The sequence below is a fragment of the Panthera tigris genome, chromosome B2 (genome assembly GCF_018350195.1).
Source record: "Panthera tigris isolate Pti1 chromosome B2, P.tigris_Pti1_mat1.1, whole genome shotgun sequence".
In the NCBI taxonomy this organism is placed as follows: domain Eukaryota; kingdom Metazoa; phylum Chordata; class Mammalia; order Carnivora; family Felidae; genus Panthera; species Panthera tigris.
The window spans coordinates 36,638,874-36,661,851 of NC_056664.1; the positions used below are offsets into that span (position 1 = coordinate 36,638,874).

At 41.5% G+C, this 22,978-nt stretch overlaps 1 protein-coding gene across 7 annotated transcripts in view; it reads right to left on the reverse strand.

Moving 5' to 3' along the window:
• BTBD9 (BTB domain containing 9) overlaps positions 1 to 22,978 on the reverse strand; it is a 413,561-nt gene that overhangs the window by 127,932 nt on the left and 262,651 nt on the right. For all 7 annotated transcript variants that reach the window (XM_042986255.1, XM_007085235.2, XM_042986256.1 and 4 more), the window contains exon 7: positions 17,780 to 17,889. In XM_042986255.1, the coding sequence (XP_042842189.1) occupies positions 17,780 to 17,889 (110 nt within the window). The remainder of the gene's footprint in view (positions 1 to 17,779; positions 17,890 to 22,978) is intronic.

The following is a 22,978-nucleotide window of genomic DNA, read 5'->3' on the forward strand; positions in this document are numbered from 1 at the left end:
CCACGGTGAAGACTGAATTTCTCTTAAGAGGAACGGGAAGGCTCTGAGTGACTCTGGGCAAAGGAGTGCTCCATGGGGGTGTGGAGAACAACAGGAAGGACTGGAGAGGATGCGGGACCCTGCTGAGTAGCCAGGCATGACAGCAGTGCTAGAGCCAGTGGTGGCTCGCACTCGGATGGTAGTGGCCGTGGGGCCAAGAAGGGAATACATTTGACATTTGGAATGCAGCATCGATATAAGTTATTTCTATAATATAAAAATATCTCTGATGATACATGGCTTCGTGTGCTTCCACAGCTCGCTGAGGTTTTACTGAGGTGTGCTTCCAGTTTTTTATAACCAGCAACCACTGAACATTCATCAAAGGATCACTGGGAAAAAGTCTGATAATGCTCCTGGGTCAACTGGCTCCTTGGTTTTGAGCAAGAAGGAAGGAAATGGGGCTCTAAGCTCTTCCCTAAACTATCGTTTGCCACCAAAGACCATTGCTCTGTCAGCCGGCTTTGCTGGCCAATAGCAAAGCAGTAGCTGCCCAGTTAGGACGGGGGTGCAGCGTCTGCCTCCGGCAGGCACAAGGGCCGCCTGTGGTGCCTACAGTCCTGAAGTTAGAACTCAATCAATTCATCTTTAATATTTTACAGAATCATTTCCTGAAGATTCTAATTTGAACATCTAACACCTTCTGCACTTTTACATCTCACTTGAGCCCCTCATTTTTACACTCCACTTTATTGCCATTTTAGTTGATTTCAACACAGCTTCATGGAAAACAACTTCACCAACGACCATTGCCTGTCATTATGAGGGCAGGATTGAAGTAATCCCCTGCTTCAGTACTGGGTGGTTTTTATGATAATTTTACCACAGGTAATGTTGTGATTTTAAGTACATTTCTCTCTTGTAGCACTGTACCAGTTCCTGTCTTTAAAAAGCTAAGTATCGAATGCAGCTATAAAAGAAACATACCCATCTTCACAATATTAACGAGCCAATAAATTCAAAAAGATTGCTGCGTCCCGGACTGGCTCACCTACCAGGCACCCAGTATCATGCAATCACTTAATTTTACTCAAATCAGTGACACACCCAAGCCCTGTTACACTGAATTATGAGGCAGGAAAAGGCCATCAGGTTTAGAGGTCCCCTCCCAAAACATTTTACACAGCAGCCTGCTCCAACAGCTTCCAAATCCCAAGGATTTCATTTGATTCACAGAAGCACGGCCCTCGCGTTGCTATTTTAATAAATAAGGAATACTGTAAGGCCCCAAAGGCTATTGGAATTTTTCCTTCCAATTCCCTCTTCTCATTTTTAAACATCTTTCTTGAGGTATAATTGACACACAGACCATTTCACATATTTGAAATGTAGAATTTGATGAGTTAGACATATGTGCACATCCATGAAACTATTAGCATAATCAAGATAACAAACCTTTCCATCATCCTCGAAAGCTTCCTCATGCCCCTCTGTAATCCCTCCCCCAGCCCCAGAGGACTGTGAATCTGCTTTCTGTTAGTATATGTGAATTTGTATGATCTAGAATTGCTTGTAAGTGGAATTATACAGTATATCTTCTTTTTTTTGTTTGGCATCTTTCATCTAGATTCTCAGGGACTCCTGGTTTACTTGACAGAATCATCATCAGGTGAATCACTATACTTCACAAAGAAATTCCCCTACCTAACCCAGAAATAGGACTTAATTTAGTGGGCTATATTTGGGAGCACGTGGGGTGCTGTGGTGCCTGGAGGGCACCGGTGCTGGCCCTATCCACCCTGCCTTGTCTCTCTCTTAGGATAGGCAGTGTGGAAATAGCTTTATTTGAAAAAGAAACATTAATATTTTTTTCTGATCATAAAAGTAGCACACATTCACTGAAGAAAATATGTAAATGCAGAGAATATAATTAAAAAATTAAAATTGCCTACAATCTCATCATCCAGATAACCTCAATTAACATTTTGATGTTCTTCTTATTGTCCTGTTATAACAAGGGCTGTTTTCATGAACTGTTATAGACTGAATTGTGTCCTGTACCCTGCAAATTCATAATGTGAAGGGGTAACCCCCACTAACCTAGAACGTGACTGTATTTGGAGATAGGACCTTTAAAGAGATAATCAAGATTAAATAAGGGTGGAAACCTGCTCCAACAGGACCGATGTCCTCATCAGAAGAGGAGGAGACGTCAGGGATGGGAGTGCATGCTGAAAAACCCACGTGAAGACGCAGTGAGAAGACAGGTATCAGCAGGCCAAGGAGAGAGGCCTCAGGACCAACCTAACCTGCCGACACCTTGATCTTGGACTTCCAACCTCTACAATTGGGAGAAAGTAAACATCTGTTGTTTAAGCCTCCCAGGCTCTGGTATTTTTTTATGGCAGCCCTAGCAAATTAATATACAAACATATAAAAATACACATACTATCTTTAAAATACTGGCATCAGTTTGGCTATAAAGATGGCATCCTGCTTCTACTTTATATTACGAGCATTTCCCTATGTTATGAATGATTATATAGAAATTTTGATGTGTGAACGTGCCAGAATTTATTTCACTATGCCCCTATTGTTAGACATTGCAGTCCTTCCACTTTTTTGGTTATCATAAATATGACACTGCATTATACATTCATGTAAAAGAAATGTTCTTCCTGCATATTTCCTTAGGATAAATTACTAAAGTAGTAGATTGAGGGGTATTTTCAAGACACTTCATCTATTGCTAAACTGCCTTCAAGAAAACTTACACGTTTCTCCACAGTATGACATTGCCCATATCGTGACAGCCTCACTCATACGAAGTATTTTCATTTAAAATATTTTTGCCAACACGATTTTGAAATGAAACTTGACAAGCTGATTTTCAAGTTCATTGGAAAAGAAAATCTGAAAGAATAGCCCAGAAAATTTAGAAAAAGAATAGCTATAAATGTGGATTTGCAATACTAGGCAGCAAAATAGATTATAAAGCTGCAGTTATTTAAATGATGTGTCACAGAATCTAGGATGGAGAGATCCAGGATACCTGCTATTTTAAATCAATGTGGGAAAGGATGAAATAATCAATAAAGGATTTCAGAACAAGTGGTCATGTATTTTATTTTTATTTATTTTTTTAAGTAGGCTTTATGCCCAACATGGGGCTTGAACTCACAACCGTGAGATCAAGAGTAACATGCTCTACTGACTAAGCCATCCAGGTGCCCCCAACTTGTCACATATTTTAGAAATAAAAGGGGAACCCCTTCCTCAGACCAAACACAGAATAAAACTTAAATGGATTGAAGAGCTAAATGCTACACACACATGTAGCAGTAAGACAACAAGAACGAACCACTGACAACAGTGAAAGAGGAGCACATTTTTATATTTTGGGCTGAGGATGGAGTTTCGAAGCAAGTCACAAAATCCAGAAGCAAGAAAAGAAATGACTGACAGGTATGACTAAGTCAAAATAAAAAGCTTCTGCACAACAAGGACATCACAAAGTTAAAATAACAGTGAGGGAGAAGATATCTGCAACATGTATAAAAGACAAAGAATGATTATCCATAATCTACAAATAATAAAAAACACAAGCAATCAAAAAAGAAGTTGAGAAAGAACATGAAGATATAATTCATAAAAAAAGTAGGAATGGCCAATAAACATAAAGATACTCAAGTTTAGCAATAACTAGGCTAATACGTGTTAAAATGGAAATATCTTATTTCACTGTATATATTTTTGTGTTTGTGTTTTGGTGAGAAATGATTGTATTGCTCATGTAAATGAAAAATTTTAAATTAAAAATACTTGCCGATAAAAGAGGACAAAAATGGTATCTTAGTTTGTATTTCTTTGATTATTAGTGAGGCCACACTCTTGTCAAGTTTATTGACAATTATGCTTTTTCTTTCCTTTTTAATAAATTGCTGTTTGTGCACATTACCTGCTGGGAATTCATTTTTTTTTAATGAATTTATTTTATTCATTTATTTTGAGAGAGAGAGAGAAAAGGGACAGTGAGTGGGGAAGGGGCAGAGAGAGATTCCCAAGCAGGCTCCGCACACTGTCAGCCCAGAGCCCAATGCAGGGCTCAGAGCTCACGAACCGTGAGTTCATGCTCTGGGCCGAAGTCGGACGGTTAACTGACTGAGTCACACACGTACCCTGGGAATCCACAACTTTTTTACTCGTTTGAAAGTACTTTCTTTATATTAAAGGTAATTACTCATTTTCATGTATGCTGCAATTATTTTTTCCCAGTTTGTCAAACACCTCTGAGCTCTATTTGTGCTTTCTGCCTTTGCTTTTGTGCCGAGGAAGTACCTCCTCAACCTTGAGCTCAGATAAATACTTATTAACAGTTCTCTGTGGTTCTTCTGGAGTAATATTATACAATCTAACTCTTAACAGGAAACTATTTTGGTATACAGTATGTGGGGAAAATCTCAGGTGTTTTTAGTTACCAACTGCTGCAGCATTTACTATATTACCTTTCCTTTCTCAACTCATGGGAAATGTCATTTTTATCCTGCACTATATTCTTACATATGCTAAGATCTAATTCCGAGTTGGCTTAATTTATCTACCAGTTTATTCTTGCATTTAATGCCATACTACTGCAGTATGTAGTACTAATTTTAATACCTTAATACTAGACCTCTCTCTCTTTTTTTTTTTTTTTTTTCTGTTTTTGGGAAGGGATTTCCATGTATTTATTCTCTTGGAAAAATTCTTTTTAACTCAAAGTTTTTTGTTCTGTTTTGTTTTTAAAGCACAGTTGGGATTCTGAGTCGTCCTGCATAAAACTGGTAGATTAAGATGGGAAGAACCAACATTTTTACTGCATTAAAGTTTTCCATCCAGAAATACGTCTTTCCATTATTCAGTGTTTCTTAAAGACTTATAGTTTTAATTAGAACATGTGGATTTATTAATTTTATTCCTTGGTAGGTATTTGTTGTTTGTGAGGGGAAGAAAAGTTTAAAAATTCTGGCAGATCTTCCTGGCGTGCTCCCCTCATAATCTACAGTTACGGCTCCCACCTTTGCTTTCCTGACCCTGCTCCCATCTCTAAAGGCATAAGAGGGGTTTGGAGATGGCTGATCCTTGGTCACAGGGCTAGGGATGGACTAATGTATGGCTCATGGGTTGTTACTGGGTGTTTGGCAGTTTTCAATGCTATTATGAATGGAATTTCGGAATTCCCCTCATTATATTTTCCCTGGGTTGTTTTTGTTTTTGTTTTGAGAACACTTTATTTGTATTTATTATTGTGACTGGCTACATTCCTCAGAGTTCTTGTTAGTTCTAGTAATTTTTCAGTTCATTTCCTTGGATGTCTTATCATTATCTCATCTGCAAATAATGGTATTTGGTCCCTTTTCCTCAATATTTATCACACCTATTTGTGTTCTTCCCCGGGTCCCCCCACCAGAACTTCCAGACGTACCAATGTTAAATAACAGTGGTAATCAGGGCCCCTTCATGGGCATGCAACCAGTGCTCTCAGACAGGCCCTGCACTCAGAAGCAACCTGCCATGAGTTTAACACTCTATTATATTGGTCTTAAAATTCTTAACAATCTTATCTCTGAATTTATGTTTTTTAAGTAAAGTCTGATGGAACTATGGAGCAAGCCTATGAATACAGGAGATACGCAACATGTGTGTCCACAGTTACCTGCTGCCCCCTGAGTACAGAATTCCAGTGAACCCACACCATATAGGTGCTGAATGAGACTCAAAGCAAGGACGACGTAAACACACTGTGAGTGTGACTGAGTGAGTGAGGCTGCTGACAGCCTAGAGAAGCCACACTTCCCCAAGGTAGAACTTGCCTCCAAGGGAGAAAGAAGGCAACAAGTGCTCCAAGAAGCACTAATGACCAAGGAACTGCCTTGGAACTTCTGTCTTTTTTCACTCCTGTTTCCCTATTATAGCCAAATATTTATGCTGGTAGTAATAAGATAAAAAAGGAAGGGAAAGATCAGGCAACCCATAGTTCCTTTCCCCCTCAGTCCTTCCTTATTAAGGAGGCTTACCGATTAAGCCAAGGGTGGAGAGTTTTTATGGAATGTCTGTGAATTAAGAAGTGAAATAAAAAAATTCAGTTTTGCACAGAATTTCCACTGTTCTGGTAAGAACTAAACACATACACATGAGCTACCAAATGTGGACTGTAAAATTTTGGTTCCACACGTAAGATAAATGCTCTTTTATCTGCATTTAAAACCACCAATACATGGGGCGCCTGAGTGGCTCAGTTGGTTGAGCGTCCGACTTTGGCTCAGGTCATGATCTCTCAGCCAGTGAGTTCGAGCCCCGGGTCGGGCTCTGTGCTGACAGCACAGAGCCTGGAGCCTGTTTCAGATTCTGTGTCTCCCTCTCTCTCTCACCCTCCCCCATTCATACTCTGTCTCTCTCTCTGTCTGTCTCAAAAATAAACGTTAAAAAATTTTTTTTTAAATAAAATAAATAAAACCACCAATACATAATATAAAGATGAATAAAATTTGTGCTAATAATTTAAAAGTTTATTTTTTCAGGGCACCTGGGTGGCTCAGCTGGTTAGGCGTCCGACTCCTGATTTAGGCTCAGGTCATGATGTCACAGTCATTAGCTTGAGCCCTGCACTGGGCTTCACACTGAGCATGGAGTCTGCTTAAGATTTGCACTCTCTCTCTCTCTCTCTCTCTGTGTCTCTCTCCCTCCCTCCCTCCCTCTGCCCCTCTCCCCTGCTCATGCTCTCTCTCTCAGAAAAAGTTTAAATTTTCTTTACTTCGAATGACATTAAATGGTAAACAGAAACATCATGCCACCCCAGATGTTCCATGGCTTAGGTAGCAAAGGTGGCTCCCGCTGGGTCTGAGTGTCACCAGCCCCTCCCCCTGGAGACTGCTGTGGTAGGCCATCCTCTGTTCCCCTGTAACCCTGTGCCATCGAAGGCTGTGATCCAAAATGCCAATATGTCGGAGGCGATGCAACAGGGCTTGGTGTTGAAATGGAACGTGGAGAAAGCCACTGTAGCTCATATTAAGAAGGAGCTTGACAAGAAGTAGCTCCTCTCCCCAACCTGGTACTGCATCCTAGGGAGGAACCTGGCTAGTTATGTGACACATGAAACCAAACACTTTAAGCTACTTCTGTCTGGGTCAAGTGGCCATTATGCTGTCCAATATGTGGGCTATGTCACACACTCAGTGACCCATCTAAAAACAAGGACCACAGCCTATTCCAAATACCAGAGACTGAAATCTTCAGCCTCGCCTTAGGGATCACCTCAATCTTTGCCCCTTTATTGTGTTCTTTTGTACAGGGAATTCTCCACATGAATCTGTTGTGGTCATAAAACAATTAGCAAAATGGCTCACATTCTATTTATTTTCTATTCCATACCTCTGCCCCATGTTTTTTTTCTCCTCAAAATCCATTCCTTTAAAAAAAATAAATCTGTTGTTGAAAACATACACACACACACACACACACACACACAACACCACGCCAACCAGAAAGATTGCAAAAGAAAGGAAAAACATTTTTTTCAAAGTGCCTTTAAAGAAGACATACAAATGGCCAGTGAACATATGAAAAGATGCTCAATATCACTAATTATCAGGGAAATGCAAATGAAAACCATAGTGTGATATCACCTTACACCTGTCAGAATGGCTAGAATAAAAAAGATAAGAAATAACAAGTGTTGGGGGCACTTGGGTGACTCAGTCAGTTAAGTGGCCAACGTTTGATTTCAGCTCAGGTCATGACCCCACGTTTCACGAGATCGAGCCCTATGTCGGGCTCTGCACTGTTAAGTGAAATAAGGCAGAGAAAGACAAATACCATATTATTTCACTCATATGTGGAATTTAAGAAATAAATGAACACATGAAAAAAAAAAGGGAACAAAAACATAGACTTATGCAGAGAATGAACTCTCCTTGCCAGAGGGGAGGTGGATGGAGGGATGGGTGAAATAAGTAAGGGGATTAAGTGTAAAATTAATGTGATGAACATAGAGTAATGTGCAGAAAGAGAAAAGGGAAACAAGTACCTTTAATAGCATTTTGCCTGTTCTTTGAACAGGGGTTCCATGTTTTCATTTTGCCTTCTGCCTTGCAAATTATATAGCTGGTCCGGGGAATTATAATGGGTATTTTTGTTTGTCTGTTTGTTTGTTTTAGGCTTTATTAGAATCACCTCTGATTAAGCCTCACTATTTATAAAATGGGTCATTACTGAATTGTTATTGATAGTAAAATACTGGAAACACCTACATGTCTATCAAAGGGGACTGTTTAAATAAATTACAGGGCCTCTATTTAATGGAATACTGCACAAATGTAAAAATCAAAAGCATGAGAAAGCTCTATGTATACTGGTAAGGGAAGATCGCCAAGAAACACGAATTGAAAAAAATGTATGAGAATATGTGCTATGATTTTTAATAAAAAGGGGGAAATAAGTATATATATTTGTATTATCTATTTAAATATTAAATTAGGGGCGCCTGGGTGGCTCAGTCAGTTGAGCATCCAACTTGGGCTCAAGTCATGATCTCACGGTTTGTGAGTTCAAGCCCTGTGTCGGGCTCTGTGCTGACAGCTCAGAGCCTGGAGCCTGCTTTGGATTCTGTGTCTCCCTCTCTCTCTGCCCCTCCCTCAGTTGTGCTCTGTCTCTCTCTCTCTCTCAAAAATAAATCAAATGTAAAAAAAAATTTTTTTTAATATTAAATTAAAAAACTACCTACTAGGTTTGGGGTAGAGGCCTGCACTAGGGACTAGACCAACAAAATTAGATTTTACACCCCCTTGACCACTGGAACATCCTTCATAGTAGGTGCCAGAGAAACACCCTGCCTATTTACAACGTGGCTATTCTTAATGCTAGTTTGAGGGAGAACCATGGTTTGTGAGAAAGTGATACTATTGCATAATGTTGGATTTATGCTCCATGATGTCCTATTTAAGACAACTTGTGCATGTTTACATTAACCTGGATGAATAGACACACACACACACACACCCCACTATACCACTGTTACAAACAAGGGGATATATTAAGTAGGATCCAAAAAAAAATCAATCCTGTAAATTACAGAAGCAAATTCTGTAAAATTAGAGCAATAAAATCTTTTTCAGGTTGTCTTTATTCTCAAACAAAACACCACCACCACCACCAGAAACAAAATATAGGTATAAAGGAAAATGAAACTTCCATGTGCACCAAGGACCACACACTAGACTGAGAATCCTAAATGGTTATGAGTAAGTTGCTTTCTAACCATTCCTTCGCCCTCTGCCCAACGTAAGAACTGGAGCCCATTCCACTGGCGAACACAGGCTCACTAGGGAAGGAGGCAAACTGTGTTACATTCTGTGGGCATTACTGTGGGGCATTTACTTTATCTGAGTTTGTTTTTAAACTCTAAGATCCTGTAAGAAGACAGTGCTTAACCTTCTCCTCAGGAAGGTTGAGAGACCACAACTAACTTAACTCTTACTCCAACCCTTTGACCAGATGCAAGGTGGTCCACTGGAACGGGCACCAGCTTTGAAGAAGGTCAGAGATAGACAGGCCTTTGCACACACTGATCATTTTCCGTGATTTTCCCCTGACCCTCCACTTTCTGACTTTGTTCAGGGACTGACCCATTCATCACCTCCACTGGGGGCTCTTCCCTGACACCATCCCCAACTCAGGTTGGGTGCCCCCATTCCAGTGTTCATGTAGCATCTGCTGAAATCTCCCAATAGATGAACTATTTTACTGTGTTGTCACCTTCTATTTAAGTGTCTTTCTCCTCCATTAGCTCACACGATCCTCCAAGGCAGAAACTACACCTCTGTATTTTTCAATCCCCAGTGCCTAAGATATACTTGGCAGCCTCTTAATAAATGTCTGCTTAATGCCAAGTAATTTACAGTAGATAAAGAAGTTAAGCTTCACCGACAATTAGAACCAGCTTTAATATCTGGTTAGAGAAATAGGCTGGGAAAAGCATAGCCTCTTGGTCTAGACTAGTCCACACTCAGTAGTGTCATTTTAGGAAACCATATGCATTAAGGTCTTTAGGGCCCCTCTGCCACCTCCTGCAAGCTTGCTTCGATGCCACATTCTAACACGTTCACCCCCTAGTGAACTCTCCCACCCCCAAATCTCTGTTTTTGCTCCAGAGTACACTTATTATTTAAACACAGTTGCAAAGCACAGAAGTCATATTCTTAGTTCAGTGGATGCCAAAAGCCCTTCACAGCACAGATTTGTAACTGTTTATTTCCCCAGGAACTTAACGGAATTCTAAACACACTGTTACAATTTCAAAATACTTTCAGATGACAGTAGCAACTATAGACAACCTATTTCTATTTCCTGCTTCCAGCTCTTCTGAGCGCACTGAGCATCAGCCATTTTTGCTGCTATGTGAATTAGCACTTTTGTAGTGCTCTATACTATTTATTGAATTCTTCAGGGCCCAGCTCAAAATACCATTAAAAATTTTTAATATTTATTCATTTTTTTGAGAGAGAAACAGAGAGTAAATGGAGGAGGGGCAGAGACAGAGAGAGGGAGACACAGAATCCGAAGCAGGTTCCAGGCTCCAAGCTGTCAGCACAGAGCCCGACGTAGGGCTCGAATCCACACACCATGAGACCCTGACCTGAGCTGAAGTCAGACGCTCAACCGACTGAGCCACCCAGGCACCCCTCAGAATACTACTATTCTTCAAGAAGCCTTCTCTTACCAGGCAAGAAAATATCTCTACTCCTTCAGAGCCCAACTAAATACTCTCAGAGTATCTCGGAGGCTAACGTTCCCCAAACCACATCTCCCAAGCTTGCCAGCTTGGTTTTTGGTGAAGTTCTGCCAGTAGAAGAAACTAGTGAGAGACCGGAAAGTGGGAGGAAGAAAGGAAATGTTTCTATCTGCTTCTGGTGGCAGATGAGCACGGGCTCCCATGTTCCTGTGCAGACAGCACGACTCCATGGTGGCAGTGGCGGTGGCAGTGAGTGCTCCCAGAGCTTCAGAAACAGAATTCCTGTATTTGGGTTGCCCTACATCAATTACTAACAAGAAACTAGAGCAAAAGAGCCACTGGTCCTCATGGATACGTGCCGGCAGACACAGAGGTAGCCCTTAAAGGCCTAAAGCTGGTAATGGAAGCTTCTTGTTCTTTGGAAGGGCTAAAGGACCTTGAATTTTGAGCCTAGGGCTCCATGCTCTAGCCTACTATCTCTTTCTTAAGCTGCGGTAGAGCCAAAGATAAGGACGGAGAGGGACTTATGACAGCTTATGTTTCCCAGAAGAAGTAGGAGACCTTAAGAAGGGAAACTAGACTCATGTAATGCTAAATACCACAGTCTAATATCAGTGTAAAGTGTTTACTGCTCCCCCAAGTCTTACTAAAAGCATATTCTCTATTCATCTACAAGACTCATAAGAAGAGAAGAGCTATTTAAAAAAGAAAAAATGCAAATGGCCCTTAGACATACGAAAAGATGCTCAATTTCTCTCAAAAGAGAAACGTAGTTAAAAGCGCACGAAGACACCATTTCTCACCTAGCAAACTGGCCACAAGCCAGAAGCGTGATACTACCCTCCGCTGGCAAAGCTGTGGGGAAACAGTCATTCTCCTATACTGCCAATGAGAACGTCAAAATAGTATAATCCCTGTGGAGGTGATTTTGGCAACACCTTGCAAAACTAAACATGCATTTACCCTCTGACCACGTAATCCCCTTTCTAGGAATCTAGCCCAAGGACAGAGTCGGAAAACCAGGAAAAGACTTCTACCCAAGGCAATAGCACAATTTGTAGGGGAAGACAGAAAGTGACCCAAATGTTCATCAACAGAGAACTAGTTGAACAAATAAACTACAGTACATCTATTCTAATGACTACCATGCAGCTAGAAAAAGGAATGCATTGTATCCTCCTATATAGCTAGTTCTGGGAGGAGTGTTAAGTACAAAAAGGCAAGCCACAGAAAGAAAGTAGGAATAGCACATGGTGTGCTACCAATTATCAAAGAATACTGACGAGGATACAAAATATAAATTATATGTAATATAACATAATAAAATATATTGGTTTATTTATTTTTCATCATTTAAAATAGAAGGATAACCCAAAAAACTCAAGGGTTTTGAAAAGAGATCACCTATAGGAGTAGAAGGGACAGGAACAGAAGCTAGATTTCTTTAAATACAGCTTCTTTGCAGACTTCACTTTGGAACTGTGTATATAGTTTACACGGTTATAAAACAAAACAAAAAATCTTTAAAGGCAATTCCCAAACACTGAAAGCAAAATGGAGTAAATGAATCCAACTGTATGCTGAAACAGTGGCATGACCACACAGAGAATTATTTTAGATGACTTTATAACACAGTAATTTTAATATATATCTCTAGTGGGATATACCCTAAGGGCCCCAAAAATAATTGCAAAAATCTTAAACTATTTTCGGTAACCATATGGTAGCAACGATACTGTAATTCTGAGGCTGTTTTGTATGTTCTGGGGACAAAGCGAATGAATTATTGTGCTGTATCACTGGTAACCAAGATTTTTAGTATGGGAAAAAGGAGCTGCAAGACGAAAGGCTAAACAAAAACTTTGCGTACTGAATTTTAACTGGATGTGTCAGCATGCACTCATGATATATTTAACCTGTCAAATATATGATAAACACAAAAAGAAATGTGCACGCATTTCCTAGTTCCATCCACTAGAAAGACCCAGAAATAGTGACCATCCCAGCAGCAAGGGCTTAGACTGAGGTTTCCAAATGTCATTTCCCACTGAAAGGAAGCAGGGCTTCTTGCAGAAATGGCTGATTCCAGATCGGGGCAGGAAATGTACAAAACGAACTCAGGATGTCATGTCCTGCCAGAAATCAAGGAATTATTAAGGACTATGGAGGTCATGTCAGAAGGACTCAAGAGCCAGTATGAAAAGGCTAAAGAAGGGGACAACTTGAATGTCAATAATAGTAACTGCAAGTGATCAAAAGGTGTCCAATTTGTTTAATCCCATAAATTGAAAATGATGTGTATTCCTCTCCCTTCCCCTGCCAACAGTCCCCACCAACAATTCTCAGTGGTCCCATGTGTAAGAGGGTAGGTAACTACCTACCTGAAAATGGCAAATACACGGAAAGGGTGTGACATTTACCCTTCTTTTCCCTGGCCAATTGCATCTCAGAATTATCAAATAAGCGTCGAGGAAATTTTTCTCTTCCTAGCCACTAAATAAAGAAGGAAGGATACGATAAGAAAATAATCATTTTGCAATTGCAAATTATGAAATAATGAATCCAGGAAACAATCATGAATGAAGGGGAACATCCAAAAGAGAGAGACAATCAAAGATTTTCTGTGTTTCTTAATAAACATATATATACTACCACCTACACAGCATTTTTACAAAAAACAAAACAAAACCAACCCCCCAGAACCTGAATCAGATTAAGTCTCTATCTAACTACTAAGTTACAAAAAAAATACCACAAAAAACAAAAAAAATGACAATGTTACCATGGGGATTTAATCACCCAAATCTAGCTGTTAGAAACTCTACAGGACAAAAACCTAGTTTCTTCAACAAATAAATCAATAGAGAGAAAAACAAGAGAGAAAGAGATGGACAGAAATGTGGAAGGGAACCTACAGATTTAAAGAGACTTAAGAGTCATACTGTTTATTGATAGTATGGACCTTATCTGAATTCTGATTTAAATAACCTGTAAAAACACATAAACTCACTCTAGACTTTGATCCAATTAGGGACATCTGAGCATGGACTGGATATATTTTTTTTAATGTTTTTTTGAGAGAGAGAGAGAGACAGACAGAAAGAGGCAAAGAGAGAGAATCCCAAGTAGGCTCCTCACTGTCAGCGCAGAACCTGACACAGGGCTCAAACTCATGAACCGTGAGGTCATGACCTGAGCCAAAATCAAGAGTCACTCTTGAACTGTAACTTTTTATGAGTATTAAATATCCTGGAGCACCTGGGTGGCTCAGTCAGGTGAGTGTCTGACTTTTGATTTTGGTTCAGACCATGATCTTAAGATTTGTTGGTTTGAGCCCCCTGTTGGGCTCTGCACTGACAGCGTGGGGCCTGCTTGGGATTCTCTCTCTCTCTCTCTCTCTCTCTCTCTCTCTCTCTCTCTCTCTCTCTCTTTCTGCCCTCCCTCGCATGCTTGTGTGTGCACGCTCTCTCTCAAAATAAATAAATAAATAAATAAATAGGGGCACCTGGGTGGCTCAGTCGGTTGAGCGTCCGACTTCAGCTCAGGTCATGATCTCACAGTCTGTGAGTTCGAGCCCCGCGTCGGGCTCTGTGCTGACAGCTCAGAGCCTGGAGCCTGCTTCGGATTCTGTCTCTTTCTCTCTCTCTCTCTGCCCCTCCTCCACTCATGCTTGCTCTCTCTCTCAAAAAGTAAATAAAAATTAAAAATAAATAAATAAATAAATAAACTTAAAAAACAATACAATAAAAAGTTACAGTTCAATTTGGGGATATTACAATGACATCGTCATTATGGGTACAAAAAAAGGGGGTCTTACTTTTTAGAGACAACATACTGAAATATTTATGGATAAGATGATAAAATGTCTGGGACTGGTGTCAAAATAATATGACAGACAGGAAGTGGGCAGCATACAGACAAAAGTAGGTTGTCTGTAAGTGAATTTAAATGCAAGATTAAATGAAAGGAAGCTTTGGCAATTATTATGAAAAAGTACAAGGACTTGGCAAATGCCATTGTGTATCACAAGGTGGAGTGCTAAGGCAAAGCAAATGCCTTCTTTGGGAGGTTGAATGCTTGTAAAATAGCGGTCATATCTATTCTAATTATTCCTTCCATGCCTCACGGGTCAGAAGGTTAGAGTTCTATCAACACCTCCTAACAAAGAGGAGATGGTCATCACAGGCTGACTCTCACAGGCGAGGATACATCCCAGCGCGATCCAGAAGCAGCCACCAAATGAGAAGGGGCTGTGGGGGCAGCAGCCGATGAGCTGGGAGAGGCTGACACCAGATCTGGTCAGTGTGGTCAAGGTAGGGCCTGTTCCCAGGGATTTCCCCACAAATCTGCACAAGTGAAGATGTGTGAGGGATGGACATGCAAGAAACTCTCCGCTGGGAAACAAGACTAAAACCACACAAAGCTAACTTTTTCCTGGCATCATGGTATGTTGTAAGAAATGATCCTAAAATCTGATTAAAAGAAAAAACCACCACAAATATGTTTAAAGTAATCTTGAGGCCTACAAGGATAGTACTGCCCCAATGGGAGTAGCGGGAACTATGAAACAAAGATCAGGAGCTGTGAAAGAGAGAGGTTCTGAATCTTAAACCGTAAAAGGAGGGTCTGATACCCTACTAGTCATTCACGACGATATTATGTTACTTTTTACTTTTTTCCTCCCTGAAAGCCGGGAGTGCATAGCAGTGGTTCTCAAGGAAGAAGTGTGTACTTCACAGGGCACAGGAAGGAGTAAATAGCAGGCAGCTCCATCTAAAAGTGACTCCAGATGATTCTGACGTACACTGTGCCCCCATTGGAGAACCACTCCCTTCTTGGAGGCCCCTGACGGGCGGCTGGCTGAAGCCTGCGTGCAGCCAAAATGCACCTGAGATCATCAATGTGGAAAGTTGGCCATTGCTATTTCAAACGCCCCTTTAAACTAAGCAGCGCTGCCATGTCAGACAAGGATAATGCAATCCCCCTGCACTCCCCTACGACTCACACCGCCTCCCTGTCTGCCCAGCGTGGGGACAGCTTGAGCTGTGAGGATGGCAGGAGGAGGGCCAGACGGGATCCCACTGCAGGCCATCCACCGCCAAGTGCACATACATACCTGCCAACCTGCCCCACTGCTCCCATTCAGTTGAGGGACGATGACAGGCAGATGATTGCAGTGCTCTCTGCACTCAAACTCATGAGCATCAGAGAAAAGGGCTCGAAGAAAAGTGTTTGACCAGAAACCAAACACACTTCCTGCATCTCTGCAATCTTCTTTCATCCCCTGACATGTCTGAGACCATTATGGCTTCTGATAATGCTGACTACTTCGCTTTGGACAAAAAATGCAGACCAACAACAACATCCCTCACCACCACTGATCCTGAGTTTCATCCTGTAATGGATTCTCATGCCACACAGACCTGCTTCTTGGATAATTACCATGTCCACAAACCTGTTCTTCCTCCAATAAGAAGGGGAGACTGATTGAAGTAGAGGGTGCCTGTTATGCAGCATGTTCAAGAACGCAGTGCACGGGGTCGAGATGGGTAGCCAAGTGGTGTGCACGCCAGGACTAGGAAGGTGGTTGGGTTTCTAAGATCCTTCTCGGTAAGGACACCCCTAACTACACAATCACATGCACAGTGGGGCCCACATATAACAGAACATGGGTAGCAGGTGAAAATATGTGCCCTCCTTGCAACCATCCATCACCACAATTCCATACAGCCCACAGAATTAAAAGCCTTAACAATACCAGGAAATGTTTCAGCATTGTCGACTTTCAAATTACTTACAAGTCGCCACAGTGATTAACATTTGTATTTAATATCAAAAGTTACATGCACAACAAAGGTAATACCAAATTATTTATCTTAGTTGAGCCCTAAATGTTCTCTACACATTGGAATAATTTCTACTCCTGCTACACTATTAATATTAGTCTTCCAAACTTCCCTAAGTAAAGGATTACATTTAGGACACAGCAGGTATTAAGGAAATTTAGACTTAGGACCTTCCCAAGAGTTAGGAAACATTTACAAGTTACACTCATCTTTCCTGTTCTGGTCATCACCATGTTTTCAGGACGTGTGTCCGTATGTTACGTCCCAGATGGAGGGGACCTCAGAAGGAGAGAAGACGTGGATCCCTTTATAAAGGGACAAAATTCTATTTTAGAAATAGCAAGGCAAGGGCACCTGAACGTACAGAGTCCCTTTCCAAAGAAGCTGCAGTAAAGACACAGATCTGAGGCACTAGTCAGTCAAACTAGGATCTCTGCAGCACGTGTATAAAAAGCCGGGGGCATGGCTCGCGCTATCTAGGGTGCCAAGACCCGGGATGGGCTGTAAACAATGCCAGGCTAAGTATTATCTAAAACAAAAACAAAACACAACAGAACACAACCAAATAGCAACTAAAAATACTCTTCTGAAAGATCAGTCAGACAGTATTTCCCACAAGATAACCTGACTTTCACAATGACAATTCAGTTACTCCGGTCTTATTTAAATTACAGGCAGGCATTTTCAGCCAAGGTGAGCTTGGCTAAACAGTGCAAACATGGACTGATGTGTCCATGAAAAGAAGATACTCTCACAGTGAGCACAGCATTCATATCCAATTAAAGGCCAAAATACTTCCATAGCCTTGGAAAGCATGAGCGCTGGATCAATATTCTACAGACTTCCTCCGTGATCCTACCTACCATTAAATATAGAAAAGCCTTTGGTGTAAAAGGCTTTGCCTGACTATCATAAGCATTCCTCACATAGCAAGTCTGAATGCATCACTAGAACATTATCAATTCTTAACTCCTAGTGCAATATTTATATTTTTTAAGGTTATTATTATTTTGACTACTTCTAAAAATATAAGACTTCTATGTTACTCAGCCATAAGGCATTCAAATCAACCAATTTTTAGTCAAAAGCTGATTAAGAGGTGGGTTAAGATGAGTTAATGAGATAGCAAAATATTTGAAGATAAAATATCTAAGCATATATACAAAAATGTAATTGTGATACTTACCTATCAGCCCCTTCTCAAGAGTGAAGGTTTTGTTTGTAAACATACATTCAAAAGCCACAATGTGAAAAATCTTGTTCACTGTGTTGTGAGTCCCAACTATTCGAATATACCTGGGGGTAAAAAGAAAATCTGTTGAAGAAAACAAGCTTCTATCACAACCAATCCAGAGACAACAGAATAAAGTACATTTTGTACACATACAGTGTGCTAGGACTGAAGTAGACTTTGAACTTGACTTCAGACCCTCTACCTGCTCCAACTGAGCCCAGAAGAATTACGGCAGAATTAGGGACATACCACTTTCCAGAGAACTAAGCAGAACTTAGATTTGATTTACCCAGAAATTCAGACCAGGTGCTATTCAAGCTCAACCCCCGAATGTCAGTATAACTGCATGTCCATGAGGCATTTACACTGGAGAATAACAAACCGCTTCCACCTTCGTCTTGTGGTTAGGAATGTGCCTGCGCACAGGTGCACAAACACTCGCAAAATCAAATGTTTTCCAACTCAAGGAAAGATTTCAGCCATTGGAGGCAAATGCATGAAATCAATATTGCCTTCTTGTGTAAAAGACAGATCCACCGAAACTGTTCACAGTTTCTTATATTTCAACACTGCTCCTAGATCCTTGTAGAAAGTTAACCCTATATACTTACGCCAGCCCCCACCCCCACCCCACTTGACTGCTGGGAAGCCTTCTCCTGACCAGAGGAAGTGATCCGCAGAGGTGACCCAGCCTGCTCGGCAATCTCCCCTCTGGCCACATGGATCTGGCATCCAGACACAGTGCAGAGTTTCATGGGGCAGTCCTTGAGCATCCCGGCCTGCTCACCCTCTGCGTCTCCCTGGAGGCTTCACCTCCGACAAACAAGCATTAACCTTGGAGTGACTTGTTCCTTTCACTCTCCAAAGGGACCCGCCAGTTCACAGGTTAATGAACAGACAAACTCATTCTTCTGAGTGTCACACAAATCCCTGGGGAATGTGCCACACACACTGTCTTACCGGGATTCAAAGGAAGAACCAGGAAAAATAACTAGATTAAGTGATAGCACTCTCCCAAATTATGAGCTATGCACTCTGAAGGATGGGGCATATTAAATGAACACATTTCAATTAGGTGATGACAGACCGGGCAAGGTTTTAGTAATATCCTTCCTCTGCTGTGTAAAACAACCTTCGACTTAGATGATATAATTTTACTTCTGAGTTAATCGCTGTTCACTAATTCGGTAATTCCCTTACATTTCTCATCACTCCAAGTTAACTGTATAATGTAAATGCCAATTTAAAATATTCACATTAAGGAGACTGTATTTGGGGTTTTTATCTCATAAGCTATCTTCCCTCCTGTTCCTTCAAGCATGAATCTCACAGCATTCCCGGTACACCTCATTTAGCCATCTGCTCCTTGACATGAGCTGGCCACTCATCTTCATAACCCATATGAATGCTATCTCCCGGGCATGCCCACTGCAGGGAGACACCATCCTTCCTGTGTGGAGAGTCACCGCAACTGCTGCACTCATCAGAGCCCTCTGGCTAAGCAGGAGGCTGGCCCCGATCTGTTCCCTCGAGCCCTCAAGGCAGATAGAAGGTACTGATGTTACTGGGTTTGGGTGGGTAGGTGCAGTTCGTGTAACATAAGTTCTAAGTGGTCTGTGTAGAACAGGAATTGTGCTGTTCTCTACTGCTGGTGGTGACAGGTCTCTACGGACTTGCTGGAAGGGAAGGGCTGTGTTAAGCCTGGAACAGTGGCCTGGATCTAATTTTGTCCATTTCCTTAAACCTGCAAGAACTCAAACAGCATAGCACTTTCAGGTGCTCATGGTCGTGACAGCCTGAGTGCTGCTGTCTGCAACCTTGGAGGGAATGGAGGGAATGTGGTTTGGGGAATATGATCAGATCACTTTCCTGTTCCCTAGGTTGAGTCTCCACCAAAAGAGAGGCAGCTCTCCTAACACCGTACAAGGTAGAGGAGCCAGGAAATGACAGATAGATCAGAGCCTTCCTCGTTGGCAGTTCTTAAGGTTAAGACTCCACGCTGACCTAAGGGAATGCAGTAATGTCCCCCCCCCCCCCCCACTTCTTTTTAAATCATTACATGGTACCATGTTCTCCAACTTTAGATAAACTTAACCCTGGTGCAAATACCAAAAATAAGAGAAAATATACGACCTCTCCCTCCCTCCCTCATCTTCCAATTGTAGGAAACTGCAAACAAAAGACTGTCCTGGAATACATTTTACAGCTTTAATGATGGTGCTTATGATAACAAACAAGATAATGTATATGGTTCAAAGAGCACTGAGATATGCCTCCAGATAGAAAGTTCTATATAAATGAAGATAATGTTATCTCTGCCGCATAATCCTCAGGTCAAATTAGCAATTCGCCACTGTACATCACACTTCTTGATTAGCCTGTTACACGTAATGCTCATAACAAGTTTAATTATTCTGGTTCTACAATACTTTCAAAGTCTCCACAAAATTATAGCATAATTCACAAAAATGGCATGAAGTCCTTATTCAAATACATTAAAAAAAAAAACGGTAACCAAGTCACAAGAAAAACACCACACTCCTCTTTCTCAGCAGGGTGTTGTTTAGCACAGGACTGTTCTTCACTAAAGGTGTGTGCTAGAAGGTGGGAAACAGGCTTCCACTAATCCCTCAACTTCAGTGACTGGCAGGGGTACCTGGAGCTCTACACTGAGAACTCAGAGGCCTGGACCCATGAGCAGTGCCTAGAGGGAGAGGGACCAGCACAGGTACCATCTGTGATGACAAGCATGTTTCTTTCATGGTGCTCACAATGGAGCATCCCTGAGGCAGAAGAGAAGTTATTACCTGCACTATTGAAAGTCCAAGGGATGGGGATAGGAGAGGGTCCAGTCTCTCTCTTTTTTTTTTTTTTTTTTTGAAAAACAAAGCCAGACTTGCTTCTGGGTCATAACACCTAAACAGGAGTGGATATCACATTTTCTCTGCCACAAAAGATTTTGAATAAGGGGCAGAGCTTAAGATTAATTTTTTCTCCTTTCGGCATCTCTCCAAAGCACAGTCAGACTCTGATTTAACCTGATAATAAGGGCAGTGGCAGCTAGTGACTTCATCAGTGTGCAGAGAGGAGCACTGCTGAAAAATCTCGCAGCCGGCCTTTGTTCTCTCAGAGATCCTCAACAGCAGCTCAGACAGTTGGAAGATAATTAAAACTTAAACAGCGCTGAGAAAGGCACATATGCAACAGATTGGCCATTTCTGAGGGGGATGAATGCTGTCCACGTGAGCCCTCATGTAACCGTCTGTTTCTAATGTGCTCCTCCCTTCCCCGGGTTAGTTGTCTCCTCGTCCCCGACGGGGGCAGGATCCCGGAACACAGTTCACAACAGGATGTTTCCAGGCAGAAGTTTCCAGGAGCTGTAATATTGTGGGTGAAAAGAGATTCTTTCTTCTTTAATGAAATGAAACCTAAAGCCTCCAAGGAGAGCACTCTAAAACTGAAAGGCACTATGGAGTTTTGAAGAGTGTGCTTTCGAGTCTAACAGGACCACAGTTGTCGCCCAGCCGCGTCACTTAATTAGTTCTGTCACTTTGGGCAAAAAACCAAAAACCAAAAACCAAAAAACAAAACGCCTTAAACTTTTGAACTTCAGTTTTCTTCTCTATAAAATGTGGTCTGTAACACACACCTTATAAGATATTTAAATGAGGTAAGAATTTAAAGTGTTTAATGCAGCGCTCGGCATTAATCAGAAATTCGAAGAGTAGAGATCACTGGATACAAAATATCTTGGTTTGGACCCTGAGAACGCTGATTGTCTGGAAGAGTGTCCCTAGCTGTGGCTGTTAAGAAGGTTCGTCTAGGAGGAGGCAGGCCCACCCAGGGGCAGACTTCAAGAACACAGGCTGGCACTCGCTCTTCCTCTTCGGGCACCACAGCAGAGGCACTGCGGCCACAGCAGTACACATTCCAGCTGCAAATGACCTGGCTCTACGGCATTTCATTCTTCAAGCGTCTAGTCCCCAGAAAAGTCTATTTAAAATGTTCTTGACCTGAGTCAGCTTTACATGAAGAAGCAAGCCAAGAATCTTTTGCCCATATTGAGTCTAGTTACCCAAGCCCACAGAAGAGTTTCGTTTCTGTGCAAACTCTAGAAGTTTGGAGTTTTAATTCATTAAGGAAAACACGTTAGCATTTCCTAACAGAGAGACATCATAATACTGTGTCCTAGTGGGATTTTGCTTTGGAGACTCACTGCATTCCCTACCAGTTCTGGGAATGTACAGATTCCTATTCCTCACCTATTGTTCTATCATTTCTTGTCAGGGTGCTACCAGATTGGATTTCGAAGTCACATACATCTTTAACATACTAAGGGAAGTACAGTAAAGTAGAAAGTATAGAAAAATAGCAACTTGTACATTCCCACTCTAAATCCTTTGGTATTCTCTAGTCTTCAGTTCTGGTGGACCACAAGCCCACCTGAGGTTACAGTTAACCCTTAACCTTTGCCTCTAGTTACAGGATCACCCACGTCTGTACTGAGTGGGTTCTGCTACCAGATAAAATTGAATTCAGTAAGAAATAGTTAAATGAGCTCTCAAGGGAACACCTGAAGCCAAAATCCATCAGAATTCTATTCTTTGGTAAACAAAGTTTTATTCTCGAGGTGAACTTCATACCCTTGGGTTAAACACAGACTCTTGAGGAAACTAGATTCAGCCTGAGACTGTAATGCAAGAAGGGCTCCTTAACATTTTGGCTCTTCCTCTGAGCTAGCCAGAGAACTCTGCTGTGGCCAGATGCAGCCATCTAGCGAGAACGTTAGCTCCACATTTGCTAGGGACTTGCAACTGTGTGGGGTTTGGATTCATCACTTCTAAGACTTCCTGTCTGACTTTTCCTTTCAAGGAGGTGCTAAGAATGTACATAAATAATTCTCTGACCCAAGAAGCAGGTAATGTCTGCAGGTCTCTCCAGTATGGTATTTTCTTCCAGTTCTGTGTACGGTGTTAGTGTTCTTATAATCAAACCGCAGACTGGAGGGGGAAGTGACTTCAGGTCTTGTTGCTAAGGCAGCAAGTGGAAAACAGTTTACTGCCAGAATGACAAAAAGCTTCTAGAAAAAGCAGGTTGCAACAGAAAAGATTTGTTACTCTTAGAAAACCTTCCCTCTGGCTGATCTGTGGA